General features: G+C 35.3%; 1 protein-coding gene across 13 annotated transcripts in view; it reads right to left on the bottom strand.

The window, feature by feature from the left end:
• The window catches only part of MIPOL1 (mirror-image polydactyly 1), a 172,644-nt gene that overhangs the window by 92,899 nt on the left and 60,746 nt on the right, over positions 1-18,999 (bottom strand). For all 13 annotated transcript variants that reach the window (XM_019615729.2, XM_010711689.3, XM_019615734.2 and 10 more), the window contains 2 exons: positions 17,009-17,042; positions 16,579-16,749 (listed from right to left, as the gene is read on the bottom strand). In XM_019615729.2, the coding sequence (XP_019471274.1) occupies positions 16,579-16,749; positions 17,009-17,042 (205 nt within the window). The remainder of the gene's footprint in view (positions 1-16,578; positions 16,750-17,008; positions 17,043-18,999) is intronic.

Genomic DNA, 18,999 nt, shown 5'->3' with positions numbered 1-18,999 from the left:
ACCCTCAGTAAATTCACAGATGACACCAAATTGGCTAGAAGTGGGGATCTGCCTGGGGGTAGCGAGGTCAGAGGGATCTGGACAGGCTGGATCGCTGGGCTGAAGCCAATGGGATGAGGTTCAACAAGACCAAATGCCAGGTCCTGCACTTCGGCCACAACAACCCCAGGCGACGCTACAGGCTTGGGGTGGCGTGGCTAGAGGACAGCGTAGAGGAAATGGATCTGGGGGTATTGATTGGTGCTCAGCTGAACATGAGCCGACAGTGTGCCCGGGTGGCCAAGAAGGCCAATGGCATCCTGGCTTGCATCAGAAACAGTATTGCCAGCAGGAGCAGAGAGGTGATTGTTCCCCTGTATTCAGCACTAGTGAGGCTGCACCTCGAATACTGTATCCAGTTTTGGGCCCCTCACTGCAAGAAAAACATTGAGGCCCTGGAATGTGTTCAAAGGAGGGCAACAAAGCTGGTGAGGGGTCTGGAACACAGGCCATATGAGGAGAGGCTGAAGGAGCTGGGAATGTTCAGCCTGCAGAAGAGGAGGCTCAGGGGAGACCTCATTGCTCTCTATAACTTTCTGAAGGGAGGTTGTAGTGAGCTGGGGGTTGGCCTCTTCTCTCGTGTCATTAGTGATAGGACCAGAGGGAATGGTTTCAAGCTACGGCAGGGGAGATTCAAGCTGGACATTAGGAAGTATTACTTTTCAGAAAGGGTGGTCAGGCACTGGAATGGACTGCCCAGGGAGGTGGTGGAGTCACTGACCCTGGGGGTGTTCAAGGAAAGACTGTATGTTGTGTTGAGGGACATGGTTTAGAGGGAGCTATTGGTAATAGGGGAACGGTTGGACTGGATGATCTTTTACGTCTTTTCCAACTTTGGTGATTCTATGATTCTATGATTAATTTAAATCAGACAAAAATCAAAAGAGTGTACAGTCACCAACAATAGGTCAGCTGGTGCATACTTGAGTGGATATTGAACTCCTCATTTTAAGCAGTGAGTAATCCATTACATTCCATAGATATTTATGCATGAAGACCTTCCTGAATTGGGATCTCAGCTGGTAAGGTAGTGAGAAAGAAAAACATACTAATTCTTACTAAAAGAATTACTTATTTGGGAAAATGGTTTCTGTCCACCAAATTGCGGTAAAGCAGGAGTTAATTTTAGTGGCAGATCAACTACTTTCCAAGATTCGTTTTTCCAAAGATGTATTTTCCTTTTATGTATTTTAAACAAAACATTTTCCAATGAAGTACACAGTATCGTCATGGAAAATCCACAACTACTGATAAACAATGTGCTTGGGGGATACCAATATCCTACAACACATCATAATACTTTTGGAAAGAACACACTTCAGATATATTTTGAAATTAAGTAATGCATATTCAAATCAATGAAAACTGAAGAACAAATAATTAACCTAAATACCAAACATATTAAAAACATGAAGAAACATGACTATATTTTCACCTGTTATTTTTAAGCTGTTGTCTGTGGAAACATAAATACAACAAATAATAACATGAAGTGAACAAAAATTATTAAACCGACTGTACTCTTAGTTTATTATTCTGTTCTCCTTTCCTTATTTTGTTTATAATGACCTACACTTTAGAGTAGCTCCCAGCTCAAGGATGCCCAATAGAATGCAACTGTTCTCAGTTTGACAGTCCTTCTTTCCTTCTCCCTTTGGTATGCTTTTTTTTTTTTTAAACAGTCTACCCCTTGTCCCAAATTCATCACGATTTTTTGAGAGGCAAACATCTTGCACCACTTGGATGCTACTCCACTCTTTCCTTTGCAGACAAAAATAATACCAAAGTCATCCAGTCAAAACACAAGCCAACCTTTGGTGTCACTGTGAATTATGTACTTTGAACTGCAGATGTTTGGAAGCACTTATGTTTATACAAACACATTTTTTATCCTTTTTTCTTCTAAAATAATCATTTAAAGAGAAATAAAGAAATAAAGAAGTCTCTACATAATAATCACTAGAAGAATTTTTCCATTTAATTATAATGTTAAGATTTTCAAACCTCCAAAAGAAAAGACATTTCTTCAAAGTTCTGGCAAAGTATCAACAAATGTGTTTAAATGATTATTTATACAATGCCCTACAGCTTAGAACTATTTGAATTACAGGAAAGAAAAGTGCTTTTGTAGCGCTTAGGCCTTAGAACATAGGCAACTTTTAAAAATATTATTTTAAAAATATTGTATTTTATTAGTAAAAGAAACAAATGTAAACAACTTTTTTTTTTTTTCTTCAGTACTGCAATGGTGTTTTGCTCCATCAGAGAAAATGCATTAAAATACAAATGAAACATTTTTGTCTTGTTAGCATGAGCCAGTTGGAACCTGCAGCATTAAGGCAGATAACATGCTGTACACGACTTGGTTTCTTCCTGCCATTTCTCTCTATTTCTACTTCTGAACACTTGAAAATGTAGAAAAGCAAGCTTTCATTTTCATTTGAACAGCTAAAGGAACTCTTAAAGGAACCAGATTAAAGTGCACAGACATCAGCAAATTTTGATAATTCTATTGCTCTTTCAACGATGACATTTCAAAGAATAAGACAAGTTTGATCTATTTCTCCAATAGCTCAATGCACACTGGCTTTTCTAATCAATGATGTTACATAAAAGGTGATAGGAAAAAAAAAAAGAAAAACCTGATGTTTTTGAGATGTATGCAATTCATTGATCATTCAAAGCAGGATCCCTGTGCTGGCTGTGCCACTGACCCCACACAGTTCTACAAACATAGGGTTGTGAGTGACTGCTCATTTACAGGAGGAAACAACAGTAGGGTTCTTGAAGCTATACAACTTGGTCACCTTCATAGCTTGCTGTATCACCCTGCATCAAGGCTGTTAAAAAGAACTTTTTTCACGTTGGAAGCCTTAGGTTCATTGGGAAGCCTTAGGTTATCTGAAGCATCTACACAGGCCTGACAGACATAGGAAAGCCTCCAGGAGAACCAAACCAAGTTATTTTACTTTAATCTTAATTGCGTAGAACAGTAAAGTCCTAAGCATAAAATTAGGCCTCTGTCCTCAGAATTTATGAACATACCTTCATCTAAACATGTTATCAGTTTAACCAAAGCAAAGCTATGGCACGGAAAATGAAGTCATGTAAGTATACTTTAAAATGTGTATATTTATTTACAATTCTTCATGCAGAGCACACTTCTACATACATGGCATATACCTTTTAAACTGTTTTCTTTTTACCTGATATCTTGTACTTGGTAGGAAGATATTACATATTTCCTCATATCTAATGAGGTGAAATATCTTCATAGTCATTTCTAATCTGAACTAAATCCAGTAACTCAAACATTTACTCTTGTAGCTGTACTGGGTCTGAAGTAAAAATGCTTTCAACCAACTTAGTACTGTTTTTCCTAATTACCTGTCATATATAAATAAATGTGACTTCTTTAACACAGAGTTGGCACATTACTAATTTTTTTTTTATTTCAGGTTTATAATTATAATAAATAATGTATAAACTAAGCATGCAAGCTGATCAATAGTATACAAGGTTATGCTTCCTCACTCTTTTGTCTTGAGATAATATCTCACAGCAGAGTTGTCGAAACACTAGTAACAGGCATGATACAATGAACTTTCAATTGTTCACAGGTCAGTTTGTGCAGAAACAAAGAAAATGAACAATATTGCCAAATAAGGAAAGTACTAATTGAAAACTATGAGAGGAAAAATTATGAAGATTGTGAAGATTCTCATTCAAAAACAATGTCAAAGACATCACAAAAAAAAAGTAAAACTTCATTAGTTAAATTCTAAATCACTGAATAAATAAGTACAATAATTTTAAGAATAAGACCTGCTTTATTTTCAATGCATGGCAGCAATTCCAGCACGTAGTTTCACTATATAAACTTCTGAATAGAAAATAATTCAGTATAGCTAACCACAATATCTTGAGGAATACTTAAAGAATAAAATTACACAAAAACGTCTCAGAGTAAATGACCTTAGTGCACATCATAGGACTGAAATAGTCTATCTGAAATCATTTCTGTCCTGGCTGTGTATTATGTAACACTGCAGCAAAGGTCCTACTGAAGCCAATCAGAGCAGCTGAATAGTAAAATATTACACTGATATTATTTTTCTACACAGTCTCAGTGTCTACAGTCCAAGTCACAGCACTCCTACATGTTTGTTCATCAACTATTTTGAAAGGCAGTGCTAACTGCTGTGTGATTTGTTAGCATGATGAGCTGTAATGTTATGAAATGGGCCACTGAAGTCACAATGCTCAGAAACTGCAGATAACCAAATATACTGTTGATTTTTTGTCTTCACTTACATGGGGAAAAATTCCAGAGTGGACAACCACCTCTTCATCACACGGAGTCAGAAAATAATATGATATTCCTACACATTCAAAGGTCCTATATACATTCCTTTAAAGATGAAAAAACAATAACAGGAAGGCAAAATATAAAAAGATATAAAGATATGAACCTTTTATTTGCTAGCTATTTTACTTTTTGTTCTACTTGTTCTTTTTTGTTGTTGAAGGAGGAAACAACCCACCTCTCTTCAAGAAGTCTTCCTCATTTGAATGCAGCACCTTCCCTCTGCACTGCAGTATGTGCACACTTCAATTCTCAGTTCTCATCTTAGCCTGTGTGATGTCCATTCCACAGCACTGTATCACTGGTCTACCTTTTTTTTTTTTTTTTTTGTTCTTCATTTGATTAATGATGCAACATTATGCAAATTTTATCAATAGCTCTACTTGTTTAATTATATGAGTGTTTGGTGAGAAATTAGCATAGGAACTTTAAGAAAGTTAAATCAGCCTACAAGATTATGTCAGAACTAGCATTACTACACCTAAAGCCTTGGCTTTAATGATTTGACTGAATGACCTTAAGATCATTCTGCAGCCACGTCTTGCTGGCTCCTCAGCAGTGAAGCCAGATCCATTAGAACCAGATGGCCCACGGACAGGAGACAGCTTGTCAAACATCTGACACAACATGCCACGTCAGATAATTGTTTGTTTGTTTGTTTTTTAAAAAAAGAACCTTTCCTGCATCCCCAGTTAATAAACCACAATAATAGAGGTCAAAAATATATACGGTACAGTAGAAACAGGTAGCATTGTCTGATATACTTGAGTTTTTAGTCATGTCAGCTAGTGAAAGCGTATAAAAGAAATTCTAGAAACCGATCATCCACCAAACTCTAGAAATCAGGAATGAATCTGATCCTCAGATATATGCAAGGCACTAAGCTACTAACAAAGGCATGTTTTCAGAAAGCATAACCCTGTTCAGTTCTACATAACCAATATTAGTTGACAAGAAAACAAGATCTGGTAAACAATCTGTCATTCTAACGAGGTGGTTTTCAAATAATCTTCAATGGATTTTCTTAAAATCCATATGCAAACAAGACTATTGTCTAAACCTTAAGTTGGTATTTACAGCATAAAAGGACAGGAATACCTCTGGTCCACTTTTAAATATCATCAATTTATTTCAGAAAACAGTATCATGGACCACTGCACAGAAGCCATAATTTTTTTAATCCCTATGTTCAGACACAGTTATCATGGGATTGTAGATTTTCTTGGTAGTACATGCTCGGTTTGTCCTGATAAATACTGTACTCTTAATTAAGCCATCAGTTGCTAGAGTGGCAACTCTTCAGTTTTCCTCTTGTGTAATGTGTTATTCTTAACCATATAATAAAAAAAAAATATTTTAAAGTAGAGATGATGCAAAAGCCATATAACCAGGTCGGTGAGAGCACAGGACGCTACAGATATGTAAGGGACAATAATTACTCTTTGAACAAATGACCTGCATCAGTAGCAGTTGCTCTTTTCTCCAAGAAACCAACACGTTGTTTCAGGAAACTGTAATGCTGAAGATGACAACTGTCTAAAAGCAAGACTAACGTTAGTGCTTTACTATCCTGTGAAAGAATGGTAAGTGTGAAATCAGATTATTTCTCACCTCGTTATATCTCGTTATCAGCAAATCTATAAGACTCACATTTTAGGCATCTTTTTCAAATTTGCTTAATTGCACTACAGAGTGAAATAAAAATATTTTTTTAAAAAATCAAGAAATTAATTAGCTTTGCACAAGGTAAATTTGATTCATACTTCATAGACCTCCTATGGGAATACAGATACCTCACAAAGAAACGTTTAAGAAAGTAAATAAAAGCTCTGCAAAAGTAAAACAAAACCACACATTTTTAAGGTATATATTGCACAGTTTGAATCACACTGAGAAACGTCTATATTATTTTGCCACATGTAAAAGATTTTCAAGTATTAAGTAGTGGCTGAATCTAAAAAATTTGCCTCTGTAACAGAAAGTATTTTAACTTTCACCAAAGTGTTTTACAGGGACTGGTGGAACTAGGTACCCAAATTCATGCTAAAAACCATTCTATACCTTGATTATGCAGCTTTAAATTAACAGCCACCTAACAGCATTTAGATGTGTTACTAAAAAGCAGGCATGCTTAAACCTAAAATCAGCTGTCTTTGACATGTATAATTACCAATGTCACCCTCATCCAAACCCTTGTATCCCTTATGTATAGAGAATAAGACAACCCAAGTAGAGAAATTTTAAGAAAAACATAAAGATCGAAGAATGTTATGACAAATGTTGAAAGTAAAGAGATGGGACTGACTGCCAAAACAAACAAAATGGATAAATGCACAACTACTGCTGAGAAGTGTCTGGATACCATAGAAGACAAGACACACGACATAAAGAGAACATGTAATGAGATGCACAGCTGCTGGCTAGCCCTACTGTAGAACATAGGCTGATGACTACTTTATACAAGGGATTAACAAGCATTTTGCTGTTTCTCCTGGGAGGCTGGTGCTGGAGACTTTCATCTTTCATCATCATGCAAGACTTCAGGACTAGTTTTGCAAACTGAGATTCAGTCAGAATCCTAACATCTTGATTGTGAACAGAACCTCAAACAGTAAGGCTGCATGCAAAAATGCTTTTGCAGATTGAGAAAGAGCTTTGTCTCAAAGGTACAGGAGATGAAGGAGAAACTCAAAGGACGGGTGATGTTTACACTTGTCTTGAACACACAGACAGATTTTTTCAGACAGAAAGAGTGAAAACTATTAATGCAATCTGTGAGGTATGAAATTATTATCAGAAAATGATTTGGAAGAAAACCTAGCTGATGATTTGCCACCATCAAGTGAGACAACTGGGAGGAAAGTGCATAATCATCCCCCAAACATAGATCTTAACACTTTTCCTGAGTTCTATCTAAACTTTGGTGGTGCTGATCATAACCGAAGATCAACAGTAATTGCAATAGAACTTTGCTTAATATTCTTAGATTTCTATGTTTAGAACAGATAATTTGTTAGAGGTAACGTTAAAACTCTCCCCCAACAAAAGACATCAACTCTATGTTATCAATGATTAAAAAAGGAACAACAATACTCAGAAGCATTACTGTTTCTGCATTTTGCATTATCCTCCATCAGTACAATACAAAAATGTAGTATACTGTAGCAAGCAACTTATCAGGAATATAAATTTCGTATTTCTGATAATTCTAGAATTGTAAAAAGTTGTCATTTTTTATGGTTTAATACTGTTCTTTTTCTGCAGTTAGTTTATTTTGGAGAGGTATATTCAAAATTTGATGCTTTTTACAAAATCTCAGCTTTATAAATGGCCTTCAAATAAATATTTCTACATACTTAGATTGGGTAATTTTAAAAAGTATTTTCAATAGAAATGCAAACTGTAAATGAGAATATGATGTTTTTAAACTCTGCATACCCACAACACACTCAATAATAAATACTTTTAAAACACAATTGAAGAGAATGGAAATAAAACAATAGCATCAGAACGCATAAACAAGTTCCCTGACAACAGCATCTCACAATCACAAGCACTCCACATGCAGAAGAAAAGTCTGTCCTTCATTTGCAATAGAGGGTAATGGAAGCTAAATTTTTCTTCTCAAAGCAACTCTGCTTGAAAAATAATTAACAGTGAATAAACAGAACATGGAAAAGAGGGCAAATCTGAGATACTATCCAGCTGAAGCATGAAACAGTAAAGCCATACAACAAACAGATCTAGGCATACTTGGTGAATGAGACAGATAAATTAAACAACACTAATGTGAATCTTTCTTTCACAAAGAGAATATTCATGGATTTTCTTGCTCCATTTTTCTGCCTGAGCCACAAAACAATGCAGATCAGAATACTTAAGTTGACTTCAGCAAGTCTGAGGGCTTCCAGAAACTGCCTTTACAATCAAAAAAATTTCACAATGTTCAGACCAAAGAAAGCAGGGAAATTTCTACTGTGACAATCGCTGTTTCCCATTCATTTTAAAATGACTTAATGCCTAGAGAGATATTTAAATAAATATAATGGTCATTAAGTCTTACATTTCATCTGTAGTCTACCATTCTGCTGAAAATGAGTAACCAGATTAGCACAATTACCATCACATCTCCTTACATTCTCTGTTACTACTGGACATAAATTTCCTTAATCATCATCTCTCTTTACAGCTTAAAACACATCCTGAATACTAAGGATGACTGAGGATGACAGCACTTCTAGAAAGTTAGAATGAAACGAATTTTAGGGACTCAGGGAAAAAACAAATGAAGCCAACAAAAAGCAGTTCTATTCATTTACCATGGCTCCATGTCCACAAAAATCTCAGTCAACTACTGATGTTGTTGTAGTGGCATAATTTGCACTATATCATAGGAAGATATCTTTTCTTCCTATTTTAAAACCTAACTAACTTTACGTTCTTCATGTCAATCTATTTCTGATCCATGCTAGTATTTCAAAAACCTATTTCTCACTGAAGGAGCAAAGTTGATTTATGTGCTGTGGACCGGTCCAAAATCTTCATTAGACAAGTCAGCACAAAAAGTAGGTAGTAATTTCCAAAGCAAGAAGAGTGCATATAACATAGTGGGATACTATTTCTTTCTTCCTAGATTTTTTTTTTTAAATACTTTTTAAAAATCTTATTCTCCTTCCTGAAGTCACCTCTTGCACTTTTAATTTTATTTAATACTCTATCAGAGCATTAACATAACTAATTTTAAAATTATTTGCTTCAATCAAAAGGATTCATTCTTCTTTTTTATACTTATAAACAAGGAAGCCTTAAACTTTAGATAAAAATTCTCAATGGCCTTCAGAGATTTTCAATGAAAAAGTACATTTTGCATGCTACCTTACACTGGAGGTTAAATCTGGAATTTCTCTAACTTGTCTCTATTTCTTATGCTCAGTCTGCACCACAGAGCGCTCTCTGACAGCATGAAATGAATTCCTTTTTTGATTAAAGCAAACTCAAAGATGCACTCCAGGAATGCACTCGGTGCACTCTGACAAAAATGAGCATTCAGTTCACAGGACTAGGCTACAGCCAGCCCAAAGTACAAAACAAAACTAACCAACCCCTCACCTCTGCATAAACAAAACCAACCCAATCGGACAAGAGCCCTCTCCCCACAGCACACCTAGAAACACATTCATGTGGATGGCAGATGGTGGAAACTATTTCCTACTCCAGATTCATTCCTGTTTATTCAAACTGCTTGCTCATAGAGACATAACTGATATCACCATTGTAACTGTGAACATTCAACAAATAAGAGAGTAACAAAAAGAAGGGAAATGAATGCAGAGGTCAGACATCATCCTTCAAGACTCCACATTAAATATAAATATCAAGCACAGAAATCTTGTGTGTCATCTATCAGAGAGAATTTTTACGCAAACTCAGTTTGAGTGCCCAAAATAACAAAGTGCTTTTGCAGAGAGGTTTCTCAGAATGTTGCCTAAGAAAACTTGCTTAAAATGTGAAACATATAGATGGACATTTTTAACTCCCAAGAAAATCAGAGCTGTTTCAGCCAATAGGTAAGCCGCCCAAAATCTAAATTAACAATGAGCACCTAACTTGCCCCACAGAAAACTTACTTTCAATACCTCTAAACAGTTCTGGTACCTATAGAGTTTACACACATAGCGATTCAGTCTTGTCTTCAGAGGGAATACTGTTTGAACTTTGCTTGTGTCATATTGGAAACTTCCTCCACAGATTTTTGATACTGAATCAGATGAACAATAAGCATAGAAAAATGTTTTGTATGTCATCCTAGAGTTTTGACATAAAATATTTAAATTAATTCTAGAAATTGTTTTGGAAATTAAGCTGTGTGAACCTAGAGCTTAGCACCATGATAGAAGTGTCAAATAGCAACTAATCAAACAAGCTTGCAAGAAAATTTACTATCATTTTCAGAGGGGCAGGATTTTCTAGGTACTGGAAAAAAGATGAATGTTCTATTGGAAGTTCATTAAAGTTTACAATTAAAGGCACAAGGCTTGATCATGCTCTAAAACACCATTCAGATATGTACTCTCTGAATTCTACATAACACACTGTTTGCAGAGGAACAACAGGTGATTTAACAATGCAAACAATCATGTGTCTCAGGGCATCATTCAACCAAAACCTTATGCACGTAAAAAGAAGAAATGTAGTAGCAATTAAAAATTTGCTTCGCAAGTTCAAAAAGACTAACTGTAATCCCTCTCTTCAAGGAAACACTGCATTAACATTTACAAATTTACTCATACTTAGCATTCACGGGCTAAATACAAAAGTTAGGTATAAGAGCTCTTTAGGGTGATTTCCTCCAGATCCTCCACTCTCCCCCACTAGTGTCCTGCCAGCTGATCTGCACTCGCAGTTGTGAGCAGCATTAACTTGAAAACTACACCACTTTATGCTACCAAAGCCTTGCTGAAGTCAAACTAAGGTATAAGCTGCAAGACACTTCCTTTTACTAGTGAAATTCTGGCTTCAGTGAAGTCAGTGAGTTTCATTCACAACTAACAAATACCTGCCAACAAAAAGCTTGTAATCTCTGCTTTATCAGGAAACTGACATCGCACACATGTATGACGTCATCAAATCTTCTCTATCTGACCTCCTATTATTCTGCCTGAACATCTCACCTCACTTTTCTTAATGCTCTGAGAACTGTTTCATATACAGCAATTAACCAAAAGAAAGGAGAACCACGGTGAAAGCTTAAATAAGCATCATTCTTTTCAGGAGAACGCTACACAAATAAAAATTCCCAATGAAAGACATCAAGAGGATTTCAGCCAGTTTCCTCTACATTGGGTTCTCGTGGACTGAAATAGCTACTTCAGAAGAGAAAGATTACTTCATACATCTTCTGAATGTAGCCAAATATTTAACTGAGTGCTCCCCTGGAAAACACTCATACTCCAAGTAGCAGAAATATATCTTAAGTAGAGACTCAGGGTGTACCTATCATTTCAGAATGTAAATAATTACCTTCTTTTTCCAGCTTGGTTTATTTTTAGAAGACTAAAGCAGCTAGGTAGGGAAGAAACTGTGCAGCAAAAGGAGCATTTTGAAAGGCAGCTGCCTTCCCCTGCTTTAACCATCCTGCAAGTGATTTCCCCTTGCCTACTCATCCACTACCTCTCACTGCAAATGAGGCAACAGGAACTCGCCATTGCATGCCCAAAGCAAATCAGCCACAAGTGGGAACCAGCATAGCCCTTGGATCCTCAAATTACAACGAACAGCCCCTTTAACTTCTCTCTCCTCCTGAAATAAGTCTATGACCAAAAATCATCTATAATCCACACCAGCTGTCTTGTTCACAAACAACAGTGTATTCATTCTACCTTTTCTTTTCTTGCATTTCCCAACTATCAGATACGAAAGGGGAAAGATAGAAGAGCAGCTAGGACACCACAAAACATGTTTGTACAAACAAGAACTCATTCATTATCCCTATTTGGGAAACATTTAAGTGTACCAAATAAGTTGTACAAAATGTAAAACTAAACTACTGGTTACTAATATATTTAATATCCCAAATTGTGCTTTGTGTTGCAAAGGAATTATCTTTTCCTTCAGGTAAGAGTCATGTAACATTGTAACCCTTCACCAATTAAGGATCCAAGATATGTAATCCATTTTGTTTTTCATTTACATATGCTTTTGCTGTTTTTACATATTTTAAAACTCTTGAGTTTATTACTTCAGTAGACCAGTTCACTGAAGTGTGCTGAGAATGCCTTAATGCTCTATGAAACACAGAAAATAGAGTTGTATACCTTATTTGGTACAAAAGCAAGGAAATTGCTTGAGCAGGACAACAAAAAAGTAGCAAGAAGCTGACTTATAACAGCAATCATTTATTAGTCATTAGCTGAAGCTGATAATGATGGGCAGTCAAGTGCAATGCTTCTCACCTTTGTTTTCAATAACGCTAAACTCCTGCTTGTTGCCAAACAGTTCCTCAAAATGGAGGAAGGTACTTAACTTGCTCCAGATGAGCAACTGGGTGTGTGCCAATTTTTTTACATGAGCAGTCATAAGCATGTTCCTGCACAGCAGGATGTGATCAAACTATTCAAAGCTGTAAAACCAGGTCTGCTTGCCAGTTATGTTATAGCTTCAAGACCAGGGTATTACAGATGATACTTTGCCAACTGTAAAACCTATTGGTTTTCTGTTTGTTTTTGTTAAATAGAAAACTCGACATCTTTAATATTTGAAATTCTGTTTAGAACTGACTTGCCAATTAAAAATTATCTACAGAATGAAGGTTAGGATGAAAAGCATATAACACGCACAACATTCTGAACAATAAGTCATCTCTTATTTTGTTTTTTAAAATTACTTATTTCAAGCTGCACCAACTGAAAGGTCCCCTTTCTTCTCTAAACCATAAGGAAAGTGATTGTAATGACTTACTCAAATCACTGGCTCCAGCTGCAAACTCTGTAATCATATTAACATTCCTGTCCATAAGGTATGCTGTGGTTAATAGGTGATTGCTTGTCTGAGATATTGCACTGTATTGCCTCCTGCTGGAAACCACTTTCTTTAAATTATTTTATGAAGATTTCACAATGTGACTGTGGCCATACGTGAGCTTTACTCATGTCAATGTCAGTCACTAATTGTATTGATCAAGCAAGAAAGACTCTGGAAGAAAGGGCAGAATTATAGTAAAACCAACTGGGAAAGCAAGATTTTTCCTTGAACTGGTTAAGACAAAACTGAACGTTTAAGACAAGAAACTAATGTTTTATTTGACAGTCAGCATATTTCTCCATTTTTTTTTCAGAGGATCAGACATAAAACAGACACAAGCTCCCAGTACAACACAATATCTGTTCACAAACAAATATATCTTAGCAAACACAACCAAACAGTTGAGTGTGTTTTTTTAAGGAGGTTGGTACAAGAGAAGATGGATGTCAATGTTTAGCCATGCTTTAGTTGTTTGTTTTTTATTCACTTGAAAATACATACTAAAAGTAGTATCAAATATTTGAGTTTATACCATTTTATTTGTTTTCACACACACAAAAAGTAGTTTGCATATTTGCTCAGCAATCTAGTGAATGATCTAAGATTACATACACATGTGCAGCTCAATACAGTGATAGCAGTGCCTCTATTTGCTTCCTAATGAGAAGTAACATTCACATTTAAAATCTAAAAAAAAAATGCAGAGGTGCTTGGGTGTGAAGATTCAAAGAATTTTTTCATGTGCTAAGACTTTGGCAGTTCTTTTTAAGAATAAAAAAATTATTCCAGTGAAATTTCAACAGAAGAATGACAACTAGCTAACCATTACCAAGAATGCATGCAGCCACAGTCCAGCAAAGAGTACCTTCATAGTATAACTACCAGGAAGGCATTGTAAAACTCCTAGTTTTTGCAAAGCTACTGAAAAATGAGTTGAAATCAGACAGCATATATTTCGTCAAAAGAAATGCATAGTTTACAGATTGCCCATTCTCTAGGAGCATACTTGAAATCAAAGCAACATGACTGAGAGGGAAAACTTTTGTGTTATTCTCTCTTACTGAGAAAAATCAGAAATCCTACATGTAAAACTCCAGATGTTACTTATATTTATGGTGTTTAATTGTCAGCTGTCACAGTATTGTGAAGAAATCCATTACAAAGGATAATAGATGTGGCTTTATTAAACTTCTGTCCCAACATTTATTCTCAGATAGGCAGTCTTCTCTTACGTGGAACTGGCTATGGTGGTCACTGAAATGACATTGCAGTCTCCAGCACTGCACAAGAGCAAGCAGAAACAGAACAACACAGCCTTCAAGTAAAGTGTCAGGAAGTATTTAGCTTCCTCCATTGCCAATGGCCTCTGAACTTTAAAAGCGCTTTTTCCAGAAGAGAGGCACAGCATACTAATGGCTTACCCTATTTCTGCTTTGCCTTGATCTGTTCTCATCAATCCACCCTTATATTTGATGCCACTTTCACTGAAAAGAAAAAGATTTTAACTCGGAGATGTTATGAACACCTGAGGCGACCTCAGATCTAACTTTTAATAATTTGCATTTGTTATGCTAAGCATATACATCCCCTGAATTATTCCTAGTCCCTTTGTGGTCTAATGTAGGAATCCCTTTCCTACTGTTCTTGCTGTTAGCACTGTAATAACTACTGCTATTGCAATGTTAACAAAAGACTACTAATAATTCATGTACTGTGTGAATTCCCAGGGAATCATCAAGTAAGAAATGCAAGTTGAAACGACAGGATCTATTTTCTAGCTTCGATAGCTACAGTCATAAAAGAATCACAGATATGGAAGCATAATACATGAGTAATAAAGTTTTATTAACAATAGTAACTAATTTAAAAAAATTGTATTGTAAATTGCAAACACTATCACAGTATTACACCTTAATACCAAATATTGAAATTTTTTGAGAATGTGTGTTTTGCTTTATTCATTTATTTATTTTTCAGCTGCACTGCCTATGTAACATTACCTGTTTTTTCTGTCTGTCAGGCCTAAAGACAGCTTTGCTAGCTGTGGCAATTAACCCATTATTATATAAAATAATGATCTTTATTAAGTTTCACCTTGATTACCTGGAAGCAAGACTTGTATAAATGTCTGTATATTATTCTTTGAACAGGTAGCTTAAAGATCAACTCAATTAAAATGTATATTATAACACCCTGCAATGACACTCTTCTGATATCCTTCATTAAATATTTAAATTCCAAGCATGTCTGAAAAGTTTACTTCACCAAAGAAGCAAAATCTCGCAGAAGAAAAAGGGATCTAAAGATCCTTCTCTTGAGCTAAAAGCTTTTTTTCTTATAAGCTGCCCACTTTCCAAATGCTCTGTGCAAAGAAGAAATCCAATCATAATTAAAAAATAAAGAGCATAAATTTTATGGCAGAACAGTTGAGTAGCTATGCTGCTCCTCATTAATATAAAAGTAAAAGAAAGCACTATGAAAAAGTGAACTTCCAACATTAACATCATCAACATTAACATCCTTTGTAGTGCACATAGGATACAGACAAAAAATATGTTAGGAACCAAGAAGATGAGTCTTTCAAGACTGCAGGAGGAAACAGTGATTGCAGAAAAACAAACAAAAAAAAAGTGAGAATTACAAAGTGAGTGGAATAATATCTTTTACAGAAAAACATGTCAACGCAAAATAAATTCGTAATACTAGTTAAAATCACAAATTTGACTTTAATTCTGTTAGAATTAAAGAATTATTTAGGTATAGGCTCACATTCAGTGAACACTGAAATTTTCAATATTGGAACAAGACAGATGAAATTTCTTGCCTTGCATGAAAGCATAAGGATGTTCATCCAGTCTAAAATTCTGTGAGATGTAGCCCCCTGTTTAGTATTCCTCTTTCTATGGACTACATCTATTGAGTTTAATCTAGGTTAAAAAAAAAAACAAACAACAGGAAAGAAAGCTGTGGAAAAAAAACCCAAACATAACAAGTCTTCTATGTGATAGGAAAAATAAGGAGACACTCTCCAGAGTAAAGAGAATGAAGATAATATTCTTCTTTGAAGATAGGAAAGCAAAGAGAATGAATGATCTGAGCAGAAGAGAATACACCAGATTGTTTTAAGCTACATAGCAGAAGTGTTAAACATGGAGAGACAAGGACCACATGCCAATATTCAGCTTCTGAATGTAAAGCAATAAAGGGAAGAATTGCTTACTTTGTCACGTGCAGCAGTCTTATCTTCCTCCAGGGTATGTTTCTGTCACTTATACTCTTTACAAATCCTTGAGTCCCAATCATAAACTGTTTTATACAGCTACAGAATACTGGAAAATTAAGATCTTAACACCTTTTTAAATTACTAGTATAATGAATACTATATTTATTTATTTTTAAAGGGTCAGCTAGTGACAAGGTAGAAATAATACACAATCCCTCCTGTGAAATAGATTGGTGTCATTCCAATAACCACTACTGCCTTGAAGAAGCTGCTGCTTGTTAATCAGCCATTTACTATAAGGAATGTTATTGAGACTTTCAACAGAAGAAAGTTAAGAAAGTAAATTTATTTCCCAAAAGTTAAAAAAAGAAAGAAATAATAAAAATTAAAAAAATTGGTATTGAATGATTACATACTTGTAGAGACTTACTTGAGACAAAGCAGCATCCCGTTGTTCTATCACTGTGTTCATTTCCTCAGCTATTATTTTCTTTTTTCGTTCTTTGGTCCTGTGTATTCGATTCAGAATTATAGCTCCATTCTTGAGTATATCTATCCCTGTGTCTGCATTGTTTATTCTGTTCAGTAATTCCTGTAATGTCTACCAACAGCATTATATGTTAGTCAGACATGAAGTTTTAATATATTTTATTTAATATAGGGTTTTAATTAATAGGCACATGTGAATTGTAAATTGACTGAGTGAAGTTATTGAATTTTCATATTGCAGCAAAGATGTACATTATTAGTGTGTCAATTCTTCTTTTTCCCACATCTTAGTTCTTGAAACCCACTCAATTGAACTTAAGCCTCTAAGATATAAGACTGACATCAAGAAATCTCCTCAGAGAATGGCTTACCATGTCATTTTCTTCAGGGTTAATATTTTCTAGCCTAGAAAAAAGGGACACAGAAAGCCTGATCAGTAGCATTTCCTTAGTGCAGCAAAATGAGTTCGCTTTTTAAATCTTTAGAACCTCAAGTAATTTCATTCTACTAGTCTTTAGAGTCAACCATGACACTGAACATATTAAAGTGCCACCTGCTCGACTCCATCTTTCAATAATGCTCCATATCTTCAGCACTGACTTCAGACTGTTAAGTTATTAATGTTTACTGCTATATATGACTACAAGGATCAATTGTTCATATGTGCTTAGATGAAGAAAGTTCCCCAGTGATAGAAATGACTGATGCTCTTATTTTATTTATTTCTGGACTTACAACTTTTACCCAACAGTGTATTTTTGTTGTTTTTAGTACGCCATAAATGTAACAGGACAAGACTTTTGTAAAGATTGTTTGTTTTGTGGTTTGTTTTTCATTTCTATGCAATTATTTTCCCACCTCTCTTCCAAAAGGAGGAAATGAACTAGTTGAAGTTTCCTTGAAAATGTTTTGCTTTTGTATCTTGCACAAAACAGCAAGTTAGGACAACCCCCTGCAAAATCCTTATTTAAGCACATAAGCTGCTTCTGCTTTCCCCCATTTCATTTCATGGTACATATTTTCATCTGTCAAATATAAAAATGATACGACAAATTTACTTATACACAGTAGAACACTGTGCAAAAGCAGTGAGTGATAGTGCAAAGATCTAACAAATGGGGTCTAACAATCTATATATTTTACTTTACTTAAATATATGGACAACATAGTATTTACAGCATTATTTTAAAATGGAGGAGACCTCTATTCTGGAAAAAATGAGTATATTACAATTACATCACTTCATTGATACTTATTTAATGGTCACTTGAAAAAAAAATAATTCTGTCTCTTGTATACAATTTAAAATGGCAAATAGTAGCCACTAAATATCTGCTATAAAGCAACACACACTTTTTCAGTGCTGTGACAGATGCTGTCTAAGGCCAAGACTTTAGCTAGCAAACATCACAGAGTATTTGACAGAACATTAGCATCTTTAACCTTAAAGAATTAGTTTTACGTATAATACACTGTAAATCAACAATACAAAACTTAACTGCTAAAATAAAAAAGAAACAGTTCAGAATTACTATTATGTACAGTAGCTAGTATGTTTATATGGAGTTTAAAAGCAGTAATTACTCCAACACCTACAGTCAGCATCAGAACGAAACAACAACAACAAAAGTAAAAGCTAATCTTTGCTGGGTTATAGATGTATTCATAAAGTAACATAAATCATAAAATCAGAACTGGTTCCTTGAGTTGGCTTCTCATAGAGTTCCTACTTTTGGTTTCATAATTAATGCTGCAAGTTTCACTTCATAAGAGACTTAAAAATGGATCTTAAGCTAGTTTGTATTCAACATGATAGGAACAGTATTTGCCAAAGTAAATTGGCAGGACTGATCTGCTTCTCTAGAGGACTTCTATCCTGCTAAAAGTATGGGTTAACAAATCACCCAGACAACCGTAAGGCTGGGTAAGCAGGACACCTTAGACTGGAAATGGGGGGTGGGAAAACGAACATGAACTTCCACCACAGGGGTAGCTTTTCAGCATACTGCCGTCACAGAGGATGCATTCTTCTAAGATGACAGTATTTTGAGCTGAGTATTTGCCTTGATGTCTCTCTTGATTTTAAACATCAATAATCAAGGATTCCCTCTTCCTCTATCTCTGCACACATTACACTAACACGTACCCCAGGGCTAACAGAACGGAAAGAATTTCAGTTGCTACAGTTAAATAATGACAATAGAATTGCTATAGCATATAATTTAAAGCGAACATTAAAGCATTTGATAAGAGTTGGCAACCTGTTCAGTATTGCCCTCTTGTACAAATCTTTTGTTGGAACAAGTCCAAAGCAGATGGAAGGAATGACTTGTGCTCTAAAATTTGATGCTTGTGGCACAAG

Source organism: Meleagris gallopavo, chromosome 5, assembly GCF_000146605.3.
Source record: "Meleagris gallopavo isolate NT-WF06-2002-E0010 breed Aviagen turkey brand Nicholas breeding stock chromosome 5, Turkey_5.1, whole genome shotgun sequence".
In the NCBI taxonomy this organism is placed as follows: domain Eukaryota; kingdom Metazoa; phylum Chordata; class Aves; order Galliformes; family Phasianidae; genus Meleagris; species Meleagris gallopavo.
This window is presented reverse-complemented; position numbering and strand designations above follow the sequence as displayed.